Consider the following 20,839-nt stretch of genomic DNA (forward strand, 5'->3'; position numbering starts at 1 on the left):
CTTTCCAAAGTTTGAATGATCAGAAAATTTAACATTTAACATTTAGAAATAAATGACATAATTATGGAATTTGATTTTTTTCTGACAAATCCACTATGAATTAAGGAAAGCCACAACGGCTTGCTTCACAAAACGCTCTTTGCTGTGTATTACATTGTCTGAGCTCAGACGGTCTGCTATAACAAAATACCATAAACTAGATGGCTTAAACAAGAGAAATTTCTCACAGTTCTAGAGGCTGGGAAATCCAAGACCAAAGTGCCTGTGATTATGTTCCTGGTGAGAGCTCTCTTTCTGGTTTGCAGACAGTCATCTTCTTGCTGTGTCCTCACAAGGTGAAGAGAAAGAGAAGAAGCTAGCTCTACCATGCCTCTTCTTATAAGGGCACTAATCCCAACATGAAGTTTCCCCCCTTATGACCTCCAGAGCCCCATCTCTAAATACCACCACATTTAGGATTAGAGTTTCAACCCATGAATTTTGGGGAGACAAGCTTTCAGTCCGTAGCATAGACAATCTAATGTGATTATAGAGTCATCTAGGAAAGCATCTCTGTAGTTAAAAGTCAGCTAGTATTTCCATTATATCCCCACTTTCAAGCGATTTAAAACACAGCTGAAGAAAAAATTATATATATATCAGAAACTTGATATACACAGTAAGAGATTATAACACATTACAAAAAAGTCCAAAATATGTGTTTAGTTGTATTAAAATTTACAAATATTCACAAAAAGAGCTACCAAACTTATTGATGTATTTAAATTATTCTTATTGCTTGCATATCTTTTTTTTTTAAATAAATTTATTTATTTATTTATTTTTGGCTGTGTTGGGTCTTCGTTTCTGTGCGAGGGCTTTCTCTAGTTGCGGCGAGCGGGGGCCACTCTTCATCGCGGTGCGTGGACCTCTCACTATCGCGGCCTCTCTTGTTGTGGAGCACAGGCTCCAGACGCGCAGGCTCAGTAGTTGTGGCTCACGGGCCCAGTTGCTCTGCGGCATGTGGGATCTTCCCAGACCAGGGCTCGAACCTGTGTCCCCTGCATTAGCAGGCGGATTCTCAACCACTGCGCCACCAGGGAAGCCCTGCATATTTTTTTTCTTACTTTTAAGTAAAATTTTTCCTGTTTTCATATCATTTTTTTTAAATCTCTGGAATTAAAAAAAAATGCTGTGATATTGTTTTCAGAATCCTTCTAAACACCTGCTACTCTCCTTTAGCGTAGTTTGTGTTAAGCTGATGCCTGTGTGTTGTCACTGATGCTCATGAGACTGTGATGACAATTTCCTTTGGAAGCTGGACTTGCAGTATGTGCTTTGAATATATGAGAAATAGAGAATATCAAGTTAGTGAATGAGTTGCTCTATAAACCATATTTAATTTCCAGCACTTAGCATTTCTTTTTTTATATTTCACATATTTTGACATTTTTATTGTTAAAAGGGTTTTATTTTATTCTTTTTCAAAATATTTTCCCATTTGGTTATTACAGAATATTGAGCAGAGTTCCCTGTGCTATACAGTAGGTAGCTGGTTAACTATTTTAAATATAGCAGTATGTACATGTGTGTCCCAAACTTCCAGTCTATCCCTCACCTCCACCCCATGCTTCCCTGTGACAACCATAAGTTCTTTCTCTAAGACTGTGAGTCTGTTTCTGTTTTGTGTATAAGTTCAGTTGTATCATTCTTTTTTTTTAGATTCCGCATATAAGTGATATCATATAATATTTGTCTTTCTCTGTCTGACTTACTTCACTTAGTATGATAATCTCCAAGTCCATCCATGTCGCTGCAAATGCCATTATTTCATTCTTTTTATGGCTGAGTAATATTCCATTGTATATATGTACCTCATCTTCTTTATCCATTCATCTGTCGATGAACATTTAGGTTGCTTCCATGTCTCGGCTATTGTAAACAGTCCTGCAATGAACATTGTGATGCATGTACACTTTCAAACCAAGTTTTTCTCCAGATATATACACAAGAGTGGAATTGCTGGATCATATGGTAGTTCTATTTTTAGTTTTTTAAGGAACCTCCATACTGTTCTCCCTAGTGGCTGTACCAATTTACATTCCCACCAACAGTGGAGGAGAGTTCCCTTTTCTCCACACCCTGTCCTACATTTATTGTTTGTAGATTTTTTGCTGATGGCCATTCTGACTGGTGTCAGTTGATATCTTATTGTAGTTTTGATTTGCATTTCTCTAATAATTAGTGATGTTAAAGATCTTTTCATGTGCCTCTTGGCCATCTGTATGTCTTCTTTGGAGAAATGTCTATTTAGGTCTTCTGCCCATTTTTTGATTGGGTTGTTTGTTTTTACAGTACTGAGCCACATGAGCTGTTTGTAAATTTTGGAGACTAGTCCTTTGTTGGTTGCATCATTTGCAAATATTTTCTCTCATTCTGTGGTTGTCTTTTTTGTTTTGTTTATGTTTTCCTTTGCTGTGCAAAAGCTGTTGAGTTTAATTAGGTTTGTTTGTTTGTTTGTTTTTATTTCCATTACTGTGGGGGATGGATTGAAAAAGATATTGCTGCAATTTATGTCAGAGAGTGTTCTGCCTATGTTTCCCTCTAAGAGTTTTACAGTCTCACATTTAGGTCTTTAATCCATTTTGAGTTTATTTTTGTGTGGTGTTAAAGAGTATTCTAATTTCATTTTTTACATGTAGCTGTCCAGTTCTCCCAGCACTATTTATTGAAGAGACTGTTTTTCCTCCATTGTATAGTCTTGCCCCGTTTGTCATAGATTAATTGACGATAGGTGCATGGGTTCATTTCTGGGCTTTCTATCCTGTTCCATTGATCTGTATGTCTGTTTTTGTGCCAGTACCATACTCTTTTGATGACTATAGCTTTGTAGTATAGTCTGAAGTCAGGGAGCCTGATTCCTCCAGCTCCATTTTTCTTTCTCAAGATTGCTTTGGCTATTCGGAGTCTTTTGTGTATCCATACAAATTTTAAGATTTTTTGTTCCAGTTCTGTGAAAAATGCCACTGGTAATTTGATAGGGGTTGCATTGAATCTGTAGATTGCCTTGGGTAGTATAGTCATTTTCCCAATATTCATTCTTCCAATCCAAGAACATGGTATATTTTTCCATCTGTTTGTGTTGTCTTCGATTTCTTTCATCAGCATCTTATAATTTTCCAATACAGGTTTTTCTTCTCCTTAGGTGGGTTTATTCCTATGTATTCTATTCTTTTTGATATGATGGTATATGGGGTTTTTCTTTAATTTCTCTTTCTGATCTTTTGTTGTTAGTGTATAGAAATGCAACAGATTTCTGTCTATTAATTTTGTATCCTTCCACTTTACTGAATCCATTGATGAGGTCTAGTAGTTTTCTGGTAGCATTTATAAGATTTTCGATGTATAGTATCAAATGTATAGTATCATGTCCTCTGCAAACAGTGATAGTTTTGCTTCTTCTTTTCCAATTTGGATTCCTTTTATTTTGTTTTCTTCTCTGATTGCCATGGCTAGGACTTCCAAAACTATGTTGAATAAAAGTGGCAAGAGCAGATATCCTTGTCTTGTTGCTGATCTTAGAAGAAATGCTTTCAGCTTTTCACTGTTGAATATGATGTTAGCTGAAGGTTTGCCACATATAGCCTTTATTATGTTGAAGTTTGTTCTTTCTTTGCCCACTTTCTGGAGAGTTTTTATCATAAATGGGTGTTGAAAACACTTAGCATTTCTGATTAAAGTGCCTGGGAGGAAATATTTTAATATTCCTGTGCTTCACTTTTTCTTTCTGCAAACTAGATCTCTCACATTCTTTACACTTCATTTCTATGTTTCCAATTCTTCTGATTGAGTCTACATCAGAAAACTGGTTAGGCTAATCTATAAGTCATGTTAACTCCTAATCATAATTCAGGTTCGCCAATTTGGCATTTGTTAGCAAGTATATTGTTAGCTATTTGAATCAGAAGAAGCCACTGATATCTGGTTTAAAGCCATCCATATTTTTTGTTCTCCATTGATTGAGTCCCTATTATGCATCAGATGGTTTTTAAGGCTTATAACCTAATGGGAAGAGACAAATAATAAACAGAATTCTTTATTAAAAATTTAAATAGATGAAATGAACTAATATGTACTATTTTGAAAACATGCTTTTGCTGATTTTGTTTTATACTCCATGAGACCAGGATTCCTGAGTCATAAGAAAAATGGAAACTATGTACAATGATTTAAGTTTCCCTACCTTCTCTGCGCTTAAAAGTTTACTAGTAGATGATTGTCATTGTGCCATGTTTGTCCATAATTTTTCAGGTTCTTTAAAAGTACCAATGTAGAATGCATACAACTGTGATTGCATATTTGCATAATATGTGTTTTAATAATGTGACAGTGTACTTGTGTTCGTTTGAATGCTCATAGACTCAAATGAATGCAACACTTAGTGTACTTATTCATAATCTTGTTATTTGCCTAGTCTGATAATGTTGAACATTAGAATGAAATAAAAAATCTTCAAATCCCTATAATAGACTTAAAAGTTCAGTGTTTTAGAGTTTATATGTGGTCCAGCATCCAGTGGTGTGTCTGTAAAGCATCTCTTCATAAACAAAACAAAATAAAAAAGAAAACCTCTGATTTATAACATTTGCTAATTTCTATGGTGTAAATATTCCCACCATGGTTGATTTCAAGTTAACAACAGCTTAACACTTGGCTCACAGAATTACTGTATATTTAACAATTAGCTCTAGTTTGAGCAAGACAACACTCCCCTTTTAAAGCATTACATGAAATATGAAATCTTTATCAAATCAAACTTTCTATGCCAATATTCTACCATATCCATTAAGCAAATCAAACAAAATCTTTTCAAAGCAGTTTACCTATTATCTTTTATTTCTTCAGAAAGGCATAACATGTGAGTCAAAGTTTAAGAAATCTCTATAAAATGAATGAATAATTAGTTTCTTTGACAATTGATATTATACCAGCTTAACATAGAATAAAGTCAAATTGGAAAGAGCATAATTACATTTGTGTCTTTCTCTTCTACCACTGTGTAAATATTTCTACCCTAGTGTGAAAAAAGTTAGGTGATTAGAGGTGTTGATTCCTGCAAATGTCCTTAGACAGTGAAAGCTAACCCAAGGGAGACTAGACCTGGCTTCATCCTTTTAATTTCCTTTTCACAGGTAGGAGAGAAAACCATAGCTTTTTAGAGCTCTGAGAAGTGATGTGACTTTTAGAAGCTTAGAATCTAAAGAAAATATATATTTGCTTATGGTTTAATAAACTTCCCCACCTCCATGGTGGTAAACAATTAACAAAGTATCTTAGGCAGATGCATAGCACATACCTACTATAGCAACACTATTCAATATAGTAGCCACTAGCCACATGTGGCTATTTCAATTTAAATTAATTAAATAAAATGAAAACTTCAGTTCCTCAGTTTCAACTAGCCACATTTCAACTGCTCAATAGTCACATGGTACTTGACTACTATATTAGATAGCACAGGTAAGGACCATTTGCATCACTGCAGAAAATTTTATTGGACAACACTGTTCTAAAGCATTAGATAGTATGGTTGAAAAGTTCAGAATCACTAGTAATCTTTGGGAAAAAAGGATAATACAGATTGAAAAATCAGCAAATGTATTGCAATTAGCCTTGAATTTGGCCAGAAATGATAGCTATTGCTGAATATTGGCTTACTCCATTATTATTGTCATCTTTTTCTATTAGAAAACAGAGAGCAAGAACACAGAATTCACTGATTTAGCAAAGGTCTAATATGTGCAGAGGATCATGTTACATTGCTTTATCAAAAACACAAAATGAAACAGGCAGATGCCCCATCCCCCAAATAATTTATAGAATTATATACTGTTTCTGGCTAGAGCCATCATAGTTTGTCAGCTAAGTAAGATGCATTGAGAAGATTTCACTGGAGGCAGTATGGCATGATGGGTAAGAGCACAAGCTCTGAAGTCATATTGTCTGCCTGTATTTGAATCCTGGTTTCAAAATTTCTTTTATATGACTTTAGGAAAATTAATTAACCTGCCTGTGTCTCAGTTTGCCTTATTTCCCAATGAAATGGGGATAATAATTGTACCTACTTCATAGTGTTAACAAGAGACTTAAATGAGACAAACTTGTTAACACACTTAGAGCACTGTCGGACATCTAGTAAATACTCAGTATATATATTAGGTAATATTATTTTATTTTATTATGTTTTATACTTATGTTTTCTTTTATTATGTTTTCTATACTCATATAGAAATAGTAATAAGTAGAAACCAAAATCATGGCAGAGAGCTAGCCTGAGAAAGAAGTAGCTTTCCCTATATACATTTGTCTGTGCAACTTCTTATCAGTACCAGGACCAAGGGTTCCCCACCATTAGATGCATATACAGGTATTGGACCCGCCCTCTAGAGAGCATCCGTTCATGTGCAATGGCTATTTTGATCTCAGTGCCACAAAAGAAAAGTTAGGGATCTGGTGGGGACTGGAGAGATGTGCCCATTCTGATATCAAAATTGATCTAATTTGTATTTTATTTTAATTTATCTTTGAATGTTTATATGTGGATTATTTAGTCTTTAGTCTGAACTAGGAGCATCTACACACCATATGAAGACACCCATAGGCCTTTCTTTCATCCTCAATGGGTATATTAGTCACTCAATAAATGTTTGTTGCATGAATGAATGAAAACTAATGATTCATCAGATATTAAACTTTGGGGAATGTTTTCAACATAAATGATCATTAGTGATAAAGATGTTAATTCCCAAGCTGGAAAAGACATTATAAGTTGCGAACAATTTTTTTTTTGGTTTTGGTTTTGTTGTTGTTGTTTGTTTCTGTATTTTGGCCAGAAACTAGTTTGGGAATATTGTTATGCCAGGCACATAGTCTTTAGGTCTGGCTCAGATCCCTTTACTGTTGGCTCAGATATTAGCATTTGTAGCTAATAACTAATATAACTATAACATGAATTGAAAATTGCATTAAGATCATTAGGCTTTCGAAGCTTTTCATCCTTCAGTTATATTACTCAATGTGGCAAAATCCTGAGAGCAGAATAGGTAAAATACCTGACTGATATGAAAATATATTTTCCTACATTTAAATATTTTATAATACAATTTTTCTGTATTTGTGGGAAACTTTGTCATATCAGTGTGCCATAGTTTTCTCTGATAACAAATTTAAGAAATTTAAGTAGGAAGCTATTATTTGGCTGTTTACCAGTATCATCTGATTAGCTGTGTTTTTTGTTTAGCTGAGCAGCTGGCAATTAATGAATTGATTGGAAATGGTCACAAGGCAATGGCATTAGCATGTGAACATCTGGTATTAAAATTAGTCAACACAGAGAGGGTTTTTTTGTGATAATTCAAATTCACTGAAAAAATCACTAGTTGAGTCTTATTCTAAGTGCTCTGTGGAAAAACAAAGCTATTACTGTTTTTAGAACGTGAGATGAAGATGCATTGAGTGAGAATTAAGGTGTGTGTGTGTGTGTGTGTGTGTGTGTGTGTGTGTTTGGATGGGTGACAGAGGTCCAAACCTACAACATAATTTGCAAGCCATACATATTCCCACTGAACTATCCATTCTCCCACTCGAGGTCATTTACATGCTATGAACAGATATTATGGCTGATTCCCTTCAGCTGTCAGCCTCTTCCAGAACAAGTTTCAAATTGAAGAGGTGAAAGGGTCCTTTGTCCAAATATTGCATAGGTCACAGTAAGGGCATGCTTATGATTTTGGACTCTCTCATGGTTACATGTTCCAGTTGCACCCCCCTCATGTGTCTGTTTTTTTCTAAATTCATGAAAACCCTGCCATATCCATCTGTGTTAACTTAAATACATTTGTAAATTGTTGATTGTGGAGCACTTACTAATTCTTAAACTGATTCATAAAAATTCACAAAGTGTCATGCATTCAATAGTATTCAAAGATAACAAATCTGAGCATCAAATTCTTCCTCAGGACTAATGGTAACCCAAGTTAGCAACAACAATGAACAAACTTCTTATTTTCTTGTTCCTGATTTTATTATTTAAGTCTGTCCAATTACAATCTGTTCTGTTTCTGCATAACTCTGGTGACAGTACAGAAGGAACACATCAATTAAATATGAAATATCAAGACAAATGCATGAATAAAATATCTAGCATTCAGATAAACTTCCAAAAGCCACTCCTAAGCAGCGAAATGCCATTAAATCCTTTAGGAACTCATTAATAGATTAACATTTGGAAGAGTAATTACAGTGAGAGTCGAATTCCAATTAAATAAAAATAAAAAGATAAAATTGTATGTTACATAACCCCACTGAACGCTTGAGAAGAATCAATATCATAAAACATCAGAGGTACAATTTAACATTGAGATAGGTGTTTTTAAAAGGCAACAACACACATGAACACATAAATATAAACATGTTTGATACGCGTGTATTAGTACTTCACAAGTTCTGCGTATATTATATTTCCAAAGATGTAAAGAAATACATTGAGATGAAATAAAGGATCTCCATGAAACTGGGCAGAGTTGATACCTTAGTGCCAACAAACTAAATCCTATACCAAACTGACTGTGTTAAACCTTGTATAAAACTGATTATTCTCAGCTTTGACCCTGGTTTTTATTAAGGTTCAAATGTACTTTCAAATGATTTAATATGATGAACATCTCCTTTGACCATATGTACCCCCCAAAAAGGGAAACAGTGTGATAGAAGAGGGAATAATAGGTACTAATTAAAAACATTTTCTATAATGACTCTTTCTTCTTAGTCACAAGCCTTGAACTATGTAAGTATATGCTAGAATTTGAGTTATTATTGCAGATAATTTTACTAATTTCAGGGGAAAGTGGGGATTGATTGGGTAAGTATGTATCAGTTTTGGAAATCTCCCTCCTTGCTACGTTGACTGAATATGGAGAAAACTTCTGCAGTGTTTCAGAAGAGCTACAGCTGTTTTTGATGGGGCACGAATGAAATACATGAAGAGTAACAGTGTTGTAAAAGTCATAAATGTCAAATAAAATTAAGTCATCAATGAGTAAAATGATTGGGGTTATAGATTTGCAATTTTCCTTTTTAAATGCCCTTATAGATTTGTTGCAAATACTGTTAACCTTGTATTTGGCAAATGGTGAAGACATTATCACTTGTGTTCCATTTGTAATAAAACAGATTAACTTGCTGTGAAAATTTAACTAGGCTGAGACACAACAGTAGCCACCTAATGAACCAAAACACATTGCAGTTAAGTAGCTAAATAGATGCATACTGATTACAGGGCTGAAAAGTGGATCTGTTTACTTGCAAAGTAGAAATTGTTTATAGAACTATTCATTATTTTAGGAGAAATTAAACATTCCCAGTTTCCTACAGATTTTTTTTTAAACCCACCTAATTCTTAATCAGTATAAGGCACTGGATTCATCTAATGTTGTTTACATGGTGAAAAAAGTCTGACCTCCGTGAGGTCTTAGGAAACAATAACAATGATTGAACCTTGATGGAATTTGGAAAGTGCAGGCTACAAAATATTAAAGCAGAAATATGACTATGCAAAATGTTAGCTCTAAGTAGCTCTAAGTCATGTTTTAAAAGTTAATTTATTTTTCCACCTAATGTACTGTTCAAAATGTCAAAGAAAGAGTTTAAAAGTAAATTATTTGAGTTCATATTATTTGTTCATATGAAAATTTTAAACATTTTGGAGGATTCCTCTTTAGAGCATTGTATTTTTTCTCATTATTTATAGTATTTTCTATTTGTGTAGATGTTCTTCCAATTTTTTAAAAATTCAGCATGAGCTTTCATTTTTTAAGCAGGGTGAGCAAGTTCAAGTATCACTGTCACTTGAATTCTCTTGCTTTTCCAAACCATCAGCTTTATGAATCACCCCCAAATTTTCCATTTTTATTATGACAGCATATATTGCTGTGTATTATTCCTGTTTGCCACTACACAGTGATTTTGTTTGTTCAGTTCTATTTTTGCTCAGTAACTGCTGTACTTTGTCCCTATCCATTCACTTACAGGTCCATTAGAGATAAACATAGTTATTAAATTACATATTTTTCAGCAAATATCCAATGTTAGAATTCAAAGACTGGACACATTTTAGCATAGAATCATTGAGACTACACAACAGTGAAAAGCAAAAAAATAATTTTGACCTCATATATGAAATTCCTTTCGTTGGGGTGTGTGTGTGTATGTTCACATGCTATTTAGGGATTATATTTTTAATCACTATACTTTAGGTTGAATTTCACAGCTGATGAACTACTAGTCTTTTCAAAAAGTAAAATGATGTGGTATAAAGTCTATATATAATTTGCTGCCCATCTCCATACAATCCCTCCAAAATACAAATATAATTATTTGGAAAAAAAATGATTCTCTTCTTCTGCTTTGCTTATAGTGTCTTTTGATCTTGCCCTGTGTACATAGTATTGCAACTGTATACTTAACTGTATACTAAATATAAATGAAATATATATTTCTCTGTCTTAAAACATTGTTTTTGAAGCATGACAAAAGTTATAGAGCCTTTAAGGTGTAGTATATATTTACAATTATTGGTATTTAATAACTATATCATATTTCAGCTAATATACTCAAAGTCAGCTATTCATTTCATTAAAATTATCAAATGTTAACTAAATGCTAAATAATAATATATAAAACACCATTTAAAAATAAACATACTACATTGATGACTATATTAGTTCTTTATTGCTTCTGTAACAAATTATGACAAATTAAGTAGCTTAAAACAATGCAAATTTATTATATTACAGTTCTGTAGGTCAGATGTCTGACATGGCTATCATTGAGCTAAAATCAAGCTGCTGGCAAGAGTGCATTTCTTTCTGTAAGCTCCCAATAAAGAATCGGTTTCCTTGCCTTTTCCAACTTATCTCTCTGACCATTCTTCCATAATCATATCTTCCTCTGACTTTCCTTTCTGCCCCCAAGACAATCCAGTGTAATAGCTCTATCTCAGGGTTCTCAGTCACATCTGAAAAGTCCATTTTGCCATGTAAGATAACATATTCACAGGCTCTAGCTCTTAGGATATGGACTAAACATCTTTGGCGGGGCAGGGGGGCACTATTCTGTCTGCCACAATGATAGACATTGCAAAATGCTAATTTCCACTAATGAAATAATAACCTTTAACTCTCATAATATTAATTTTGCATTAAACAGTTTTTCTTTAAGGAATTTATCAGCTTTGGACCTCTTGTGCAAAATCATTGTGAAAATGTATAAGAACATATTTGACAAACTAATTTTTAATGTTATGATGATTAGAATACTGAGGTTGTAATTACACATAATTAAACAGAACATTTAATTTAAGAAATTTATTATGGATGAATTAAATATTTTATAGAATAAACATTCTCTGTCCCAGCATGTCTATCACTGAGTCACATTTATTGCATATATGGATAAACACTACAATGTGTTTTTTTAATTGATCGAATTAACTAAATGATTTTCAGATTTATTCATCAGTTTGTGATGCATAAGAACAGTGAATAACTTCAGAGTTTTTAGCAATATTCATTATCACAAAAGTCCTGAGAACCATAACCATTAATGTTGAGATATGTAAAAGAAATATTTTATTTTTATTCAAATTCATAATTTAAAACTATAAAAATCTAAACAATACTAATGAACTGATGTTGATAGGTCTTAGTGTTAGTGTTAAAAACCCATCATTGTGTCCTGTGACTATCAAACTATTTTGTTTGCAAAATTCAACATGAATTCCTAAGGTCTGATAGATCGCAAGTATATTATTGCCATAATTTTTGTCAGTGCAGAAAGACACAACATGTACCAGGTGCCACTATTTGTAAGTTTTATTCCAGGGTTCCAGGTGTTTACCTTTGGGGGATCTTCTTACTCAGACAGTAAGCTCACCCTCCAGGTTATGGCCTGAACATTATATCAATGTAGAAGCTTACAATAACAAATTTTCACTAACAATAGTCACTTCACTTCGTAATCCTTGATGAATTTCCTAGGAAAGGAAATGGAAACTAACCTTTCTTGAGCTCTACCATGTATCTGGCGTAGCACTGAGCCTTTTCACTCTTTCTCTTATTTAACCCTCACAATATCCCATTAATTTCCCAAGAACAAAAAATATGGTTTTGTCTGAAGATATGTGTTTAAGACCAAGTATTATGGATGTATGCACTTTCAGGATGAGAGGTCAACATTTCAAATGTTATGGACTCCACCAATGTGAAAAACTTGGTGCAAGATCACATTTCCTTTTGTGTTTCCTTTTGTGTAAGGAACGGATCCCAGAGAGTCCTTCTCCTGCTCCTTCCCTGGAAGAGAGTCATCGCCCTGGGAGCCAGACCTCCTCCCACCCCAGCAGCAGCGTGTCCAGCTCTCCCTCTCAGATGGATCACCATTCGGAGAGAATGGGTGAGTATCTCACCTGAAGCAAGGAATTGAAAGATAATCTTCCAGGAGATTCTTCATTAGGCAATAGAGAGGGGAGAAAAACCTGGGGGAATTGATACTTTTTGAAAAGTGGTGATTTTTTATTACTGAAGCAATATGAACAACAAAAAAGGTGTTAAAAGTTTGTTCTCTGGAAGGGGCTTCATTTACTGTATCACTGGATCTCATGGGAACAATTTGATGGGATTTTTGTAGAGTATATGTTAATTCAATATGCTGGTATTTGGCAGCTAGTGTGATACAAATCACTTGCTATATTCACAGCACGCTTTGAATAATGGAAGATAAAATATCCTTTGGACAGTTGATCATGTAAGAGTGATTAAAAAGTGAATCAATATATGATTTGCAATAATCTCAGCAATTTAGATCACAAATTTTAACATGATTTTTCCTACGTTTCTTTTTTATTGTTTCAGAAGTCTTACACCACAGACACTATTCCAGAAATATTATAATGTTATTGTCAGTGATCTGGCATATTGGAGACTTGAATCTAGACACAGTCTGGCACTAACTAGCTATGAGATCTTGGGTATGCCACTTAACCACAATGAGTATCTTTACCTAACATATGGATATAATTACTGCTCTGCCTATTGCACTGGAGTTTTATGAGGTCAAATGAAATAATATGTGGAAAAAACACTTCAGAAATTTAAAGCACTAAGGAAATGTGAGGGATAAGCACTATTTTTCTCTGTGTGGCTTTGCCTTGATTGCTTATCATCTCCTGCTGTTTGATCCTACTCAGGTATACAGACATTACTCAGTGCATTCAGCTATAACAAATTCTCATTTGGTATATAATAAGTATGAACCAAGTGAGCTAGGTAAAATCTTCATTAATCTTCTGTACCTACACAATCCAATTTCCTAAGTATCCATTTCCTTTAGGGAAAATAATATCTTATCTTCTTTTAGTCTTACTATAGGGACATTTTTAATGTAAACTCTAAATTTTTACACTTCATAAGAGTGATTGCTTCAAGACTCTCCAAAATAATGTTTTTATGGGGGAGGAAAGGAATTTGAGGGATTAGGGAGGTGTTACATTCTGGATTTGTGGTGGGGAAGGACAAAGATGATTTATCTCTTGTGGAAATTCATCCAAGTCTCACTTAGCTTGTCGATATTATATATTCTTTATAACGATTTAGCTTCATAGTGAGCCCAGTGGGTCTCAAATCTGGCTCCCCATTATAATCACCTATGGAGCATTTACAAATCTGGATGCCCAGGCCACACGCTCAGGGTCTCATTTACCTGGTCTGGAATAGAGCCTAGAAGGAGTGTTTTGTTTTGCTTTTCAATATCTTCTCAGGACATTCTAATGTGCAGCCAGAGTTAACCACTGAATTAGAACTTGTAGCTAATGGCCATAAGGGAGTAAATTTAATTCCTGGAAGAGGTGACAGAGGTTTTCTAGCTTTACTCTGTTCTGTGGATACAGACTAACCTACTAGTTACAATATTGTGTGCAACAGATTCAAGGGAGTCTGAGCAAGACCTGTGGGGGTAGCCAGATGACCATAAAGGAATCAAGAAACATACATTCTTCTATTAGGATGATCTTTGTGCTGATGAGGGAGGGCAGTAGAGAGGAAAAAGAGAGAGAAAATTATTTATTGAGTGCTGGCTAAAAGCAGAGCACACAGGGAAATATGTGTACTCTGTAATAGACATATCATAAGAGATGTCATACTTAGAAATAAACTATATCCAAAGCAATATAATATTCTAAAAAAAATCTTGACAACATAAAACATTTCTTATTCCACTGGCAGTAATTATACTCTCTATGCACATTCCACAATTGTCCAAGCGTGATAGTGAGATTGTCTATAAGTGAATTAAAAGGTTTGATGATTTTTGGTTTAAAGTGACCATACTTTATTGATAGTGCTATATAACATTTTAATAAAATATAACTAAAGAGAATTAAATGATAAACTGAAATTGACATGATTTTCCTCTTTCAATATAAATGTCTTGTGAAGAAGCACTTACAATTACCAGAAAATTATATTTTATCTATTAATTTTGCTATATATTTGCAAAAACTCTACAAAGTAAACTAAATTCATAATTATTTTAAACTCATGAGATTAAGTGCAAAATTCTCTCTGAAGCATTTTGGGAAATATATTATTAATTATGGAGGTAAATAGCTAATTTGCACATGAATTTCAAAAAAGGAAATATTTTAAATGATTTAAAGAAAATACATTGGAAATTATATATATACTATGTATTAATTATAATTTAAAATTCATATGATTAAGCAGCTTACTGATTTTTAAATTGTATGATCATCAGACCAACAAAAATCTTTTCAGTTGTTCAGAAGTAGAAGTGTATAAAATTCATGTTGTTATTGGAGTAAAATAGCTATTTATGTAATGGTTTTCTGCTTTTCTTTTGGGTGTTTTGCAAGAAAATTACTCAGTTATATCTCTTATTTATAGTTATGATGCCCAACAATAGAGAGGAACTTATTGTTGATCAGGATAATGGACCAACCATCAAAAAATTCCAAAGGGAAAATAAAGGTAAAATGACTTTTGCTTATTTGATGTACATATAAAGATCAGATACTAACTCAATTAACATCCCATTGCTGTATATTGCATCCACATTTCCCTAAGTCAGAATAGATCCATACTGGCTTTGGATAAATTCTTTTAGTAGTAAAAAAATAATATTTACCTGAAGCTTGTTTATTTGATGTTATAAATAGCATATTAGCCCAAAGTTTCTCTGTGCCTATGGTTGGAAACTTTACCCTAAGTCCTTTTATTATGCCTGATCCAAGACATCTGATTCTCTTTTTATTATGTATGCACTTTGTTGACTATATTTAAATGAATCACCATTTGATGGTTATGTTTGAAAAACTTGAGTTGCTGTCATAGAGGAGAGATGTTCCCCTCAACACTCAAAAGTGATTTTAAAAGTATATGCTAATTTGGACATTTCAGAGGAGAGTTTAGCAAGCAGCTCCAATCAGGTATTTACCTATAATATTGATAGATATGACATCAATCTGGCTTGTAATCAACTGACAAACGTGTCATTTCTGCACAGTATATAATTTTTTCTTAGGATATCTGTTTAAAGAAGGTAGGGAAAGTAAGAATTTCAAAGACAGGCTTTCTGATATGAAAACTGAGTAAAACTTTGTTTAAAAGTCTGTAAAGGTAAGAGTAAAGGAAAATATATCAGCATATGTTATAGGCTATGCGTTATGACTGTCACCATGAGTTAGTAACTCTAAGCTAAAGACCATAAGCTAACATGTAATTTATCAGATCATCAGATGGTCTGATTGTACTTCACTATAGGCTGCATTTTTCCATCTTTAATAAAGATGCTCATGATATACAGAAAAAAACACTCTATGAGCTGAAGAGTTAATGGATAAATTTTTTATTTCTTCTCTAGACTGAACTTGCTTTCTAATTACCTAGATGAGCATTTTAGTTAGAATTTGGAATAATGTATAATTTTAATTTCATTGATCCATTGTTGGTTTCCTTGCCACATGTTTTGTCTTTTCTTATCCAAATACTGAAAGACTGTACCCTCTGGGGCCCCAAGATGTAAATGCTTGATTTCAGAAAAGTTGTCAGAATGGAAGTCAGGTTCAGTATATTAAACTACCCAAACTCTTACATAGGTAATTGAATTATAGTTAAAGATGAAATTTCATTCATAACTCAAAAACAATTTGTTCCTAAAACTTCTTTCCTAGCAAGTCATGACTATTTGAAGGACAGCTTGGAAGTAAAGCATATTTTCTAGGAAAATCTCAAGCTGTACATGGTACATATGATTCTGTCAGAACTGCAAACCTCATAAGTCAAAATGGCATTTAGGACTGGCCTGTTTGCTGCAGTGTTCAAGTACACACTGCTGTGTCTTATTAAAAATCAGCTGGAGTGCTAGTACAGATGTACAGTAGCCGATTTTCATAAAATACACAGTGGTATGCACTGGCATTTCTGAATCTCTTACTGTGGAATGGCACAGTTATACTCATTTCAAATGGGTTGGTCACACATCCTGGTGAGGACATTAATAGACCGGAGTGGCATATTAAACTGTACTTCTCTGGTTATAATGGAAAACTTTATTTTAAATGAGATTTTCTATGTTAAGTTCTACCAGTTACATTTGTACTTAAGATAAAATATATTTTCCTCAAATAGATTTTAGTTCTTAAAAGGGAATGCAGTTAAAGTAGAAGTCTCAACATTTATTAAGTTTGACAAGTAGGCAGTTTATACAACTGTGGCAAACATATGTTTTCACATCTGTTTTGAGTAATATCGTGATTTTAAAAATGATTTATAGCTCTGGAAATTATAAAATGCCAGCTTTGCTGTTATGTGGAAATTTTCAGAAAATGATTAGAGTATGCTTCATGTAGCCCGCCTCTTACTCTATGTTGTAAAATTGGGTGACAGTTAGTGTGATACATATCTCAAATGATAATTTGTATTTTGCCTTAAATTTTCATATGCAGACATTTCAAAGTCTATATGATCTGGGCTTTCATGCAGTGAGTTCCATTTAGACTGTGTCCAACATGACTTACCAAAATTGCTATTTTAGTTTTGACTCAAGTATTTTGACTAAACTAACTCGTCAATCAAATAAAGCCTTTGATTTTATTTTTCCACAGACTTAGTCAAACAAATTGACCAAATCAATCACATGTTATGACATTGTGTTACATAGTTTTCAGCAATCAGTTCTGGGATTCTTTAGAGTAGAGACTTTGGGACTATCCACCTTACTTCACCCATGTGGAAGCAAAGGTCCAAAACAAGACCCTCTTCCCTTGGCAGCCACTGGTCTCCCAAACTGCTGTCAGAAATAGGGGCTTTTTGATATTTTGCATTTTGTATTGAATGTATCTATTGAAAACTTTATATGTATGAGAAGTATTGATGGTCAAATTTGGAATGCTGTATAAACATTGGAACAATAAATTTATCATCTAGCTACTGAAACATTACATGACTTGAGTCCACTGAAACATTACATTTTAAATCAGTCCACAGGCTACAGATGAAAAGCTAATAGTTTTAACATCCTTTAATCATAAGACTCTAAAGTATATCTCATCTAAAATAAAGGTACTATCGTATTTATTTTTATACAAATAGGCTAATTTCAGTTTAGAGGAGGGCTTGGGCTATATATTGACACTATAATAATGTAAATACTTTCTATTCAATCAGATGCTTCTCCCTCTTAATCTATTCCTGAGACAATCTCAGGTACTACACTAAATCATTTTTGGAAGGTGTTTGGAAATGATTATGACCCTGGTTAAAATGGAAAATATATCTGATGAATATTATATTTTTTGAATAAGGGAGAGTAAAGTATTGGGCCGACTAAAATATAAACATCATTACAAATAAACTTTATGATGACATTAAAATACATAAAGGAAGGTGAAAGAAATAATTTTGTGCATTTTATGCCATTTAGTGATTCCAAATAGAAATGAGAGAAAGAAGAAACATATCTTACCGGAAATTTTCTTTGAATTACCTTCATTTTTAAAAATTTTGTTTAGAAACAGTTGTGGACTCAAATTAAGTTGCAAAAAGAATACATAAAGATCTTGTGTAAACCCTTCAACCAGTTTCCCTCAATGGCAAAATCTTATATAATTTTACCCCGATATGAAAATCAGAAGTTTTACATTGCTATGTCCACAGACTTTACTCAAATTTCACCAGTTTTACATGAATTCATTGGTGTGTATGTCTGCATGTATCCTTCTATGGAATTTTATCACATGTCTAGATTTGTATAACCACCAGCACAATCAAGATATAGGACTGTTCTATCACCACAGGGATGTCTCTCCTGCTATTCCTTTATTGTCTCCCTCTGCACTCCATGATCCCTAACCCCTGAAAACCACCGTTTTCCATCTTTATAATTCCATCATCCTAAGAATGTTCTAAAATTGGAATCTTGCAGTATATGACTTTTTAAGATTGACATTTTTTCACTTAGCAAAATTCCCTTGATATTCATTCAGATTGTTGCATGTGTCAATAGTTTTCCTTTTTTATTACTGAGTAGTATTCTATGGTATGCATGTACCAGAGTTTGTGTAATCATTTATCCATTGTACGACATCTCATTGTGTCCAGTTTTTGTCTATTATTAATGAAACTTCTAGGAACACTTATGTACAGGTTTTTATGTAGATATAACTTTTCATTTCTCTGGGACAAATGCTCAAGTGCTGGGTCATGTGGTAAGTGTATGTGTAGTTTTATAACAATCTGCCAAACTCTCTCCCAGAGTGGCTGGATCATTTTTATATCCCCACCAGCAAAACATGAGTGGTCCAGGTTCTCCACATCTTTACTAGCATTTCGTGTGGTCCGTTTTTTTAAAAAAAGAAAAAAAAAATAGCTCTTCACATAGGTGCATGTAGCGATATCTCATTGCAGTTTTAATTTTCATTTCTCTAAGGGCTAGTGATATTGAACCTCTTGGTTGTATATCACATTTGATGAAATGTCTCTCTTCATGTATTTTCCCCATTTTCCAATTGGTTTGTTTTTATTTTGTTGAATTATGAGAATTCTTTACATATTCTACATACAAGTCCTTTATCAAATATGTAGTTTGCAAATATTTTCCCCACTCTGTAGCTTATTTTTATAACCTGTTAAAAGGGTCATATGCAGAGCAAAAGTTTTTAATTTTGATGAAGTCCAGTTTTTAATTTTTTTCTGTTATGGTGCTTTTCCTGTCAAGTCTAAAATCTCTTTACCTAGTCTTAGGTCCTGAAGATTTTCTCCTGTGTTTTCTTCTCTGTGTTTTATGGTTTTACTTTTTACATTTATGATCATTATCTCAACTCAAGGTTCTTGTTGTTTTTCTGCTCCAGCACCATTTGTTGAAAAGGCTATTCTTCCTTCATTGAATTGCTGTGGTGATTTATCAAAAATCAGTAATCTGTACTTATTCAGGACTATTTCTTTATTCAGTTTTACCTATCTATGTATCTATCCTTCTACCAGTACCACAGTCTTGATTATTGAAGCCCCATAGTAAGTTTTAATATCTGATAGAATTACTCCTTCTACTTTATTCTTTTTTTTTCCAAGATTTTCATGGCTATTCTAGAGACTGTGACTTTTCCATATATTTTATAAAAGACAGTATATGTCTATAAAAAACCTTGCTGGGGTTTTGATATTAATTACATTAAAACTATAGATTAATTTGGGAAAAATGACATCTTTACTATTTTGAGTCTTTCAATACATGAGTACAGTATGTCTTTCCATTTATTTAGGTTTTCTGTCTTTCATCAGCAAAGTTAGCTTTTGGCATACAAGTTTTGTACAAGATTTGTTAAATTCATACCTAAGTATTTCATTGTTTGTATAATTATAAATGGTTTGAATAACTATAAATGTGTTTGTATTCTCATATTCAGTTTTCACACTACAGCTTTCTTAGTATATAGAAATACTGTTGATTTTTATACGTTGGTCTTGGATCCTGCCATCTTACTTAACCTCATTTATTAGCTCTACAAGTTTTTTGGTTGGTTTTAATCCTTGGGATTTCCTACATATGCATTCAGACCATGCCATCTGTAAATAAAAACAATTTATTTCTGCCTTTTTAATTTATGGGAATTTTATTTCTTTTTCTTGCCTTATTGTCATGGCTGGGACTTTTAGTACTACATTGAAAAACAGTGATGAATGTGGACATCCTTCACTTCTTTCTGATTTTAGCAGGAAAACATTCAGTTTTTCAACATTATGTATGATATTATCTGTACATTTCTTTGTAGATACTCTTTATCTAGTTGAGGTAATTTAGCTCTGCTGTTAATTGGCTGAAAGTTTGTATCATGAATGAGTGTTGTATTTTGTCAAATGAATTTTCAGCCTATATTTATAGGATAGTATGATTTAAAAAAATTTTTAGCCTGTTGATATGGTGAAATACATTGATTGATTTTTCAATGTTAAACCAGCCTCACATACCTGGAATAAATCATACTTGGTTACCGTGTGTAATTCTTTTTATACATTGTGGGATTTGGTTAGCTAATATTTTGTTTGCAATTTTGCATCTATATTCAGGAGGGATTGGCCTGCAGTCTGTTTTTTTTTTTTTTTTCAAACATCTTTATTGAAGTATAATTGCCTTACAATAGTGTGTTAGCATCTGCTTTATAACAAAGTGAATCTGTTATACATATACAATATGTTCCCATTTCTCTTCCCTCTTGCATCTCCCTCCCTCCCAC

At 33.3% G+C, this 20,839-nt stretch overlaps 1 protein-coding gene across 1 annotated transcript in view; it reads left to right on the forward strand.

Annotated features, from left to right (window-relative positions):
- DACH2 (dachshund family transcription factor 2) overlaps nt 1-20,839 on the forward strand; it is a 648,107-nt gene that overhangs the window by 488,469 nt on the left and 138,799 nt on the right. Inside the window, exon 7 of the mRNA XM_057539119.1 lies at nt 12,351-12,486. Within this exon, the coding sequence (XP_057395102.1) occupies nt 12,351-12,486 (136 nt within the window). The remainder of the gene's footprint in view (nt 1-12,350; nt 12,487-20,839) is intronic.

The sequence above is a fragment of the Balaenoptera acutorostrata genome, chromosome X (genome assembly GCF_949987535.1).
Source record: "Balaenoptera acutorostrata chromosome X, mBalAcu1.1, whole genome shotgun sequence".
Taxonomy (NCBI): Eukaryota; Metazoa; Chordata; class Mammalia; order Artiodactyla; family Balaenopteridae; genus Balaenoptera; species Balaenoptera acutorostrata.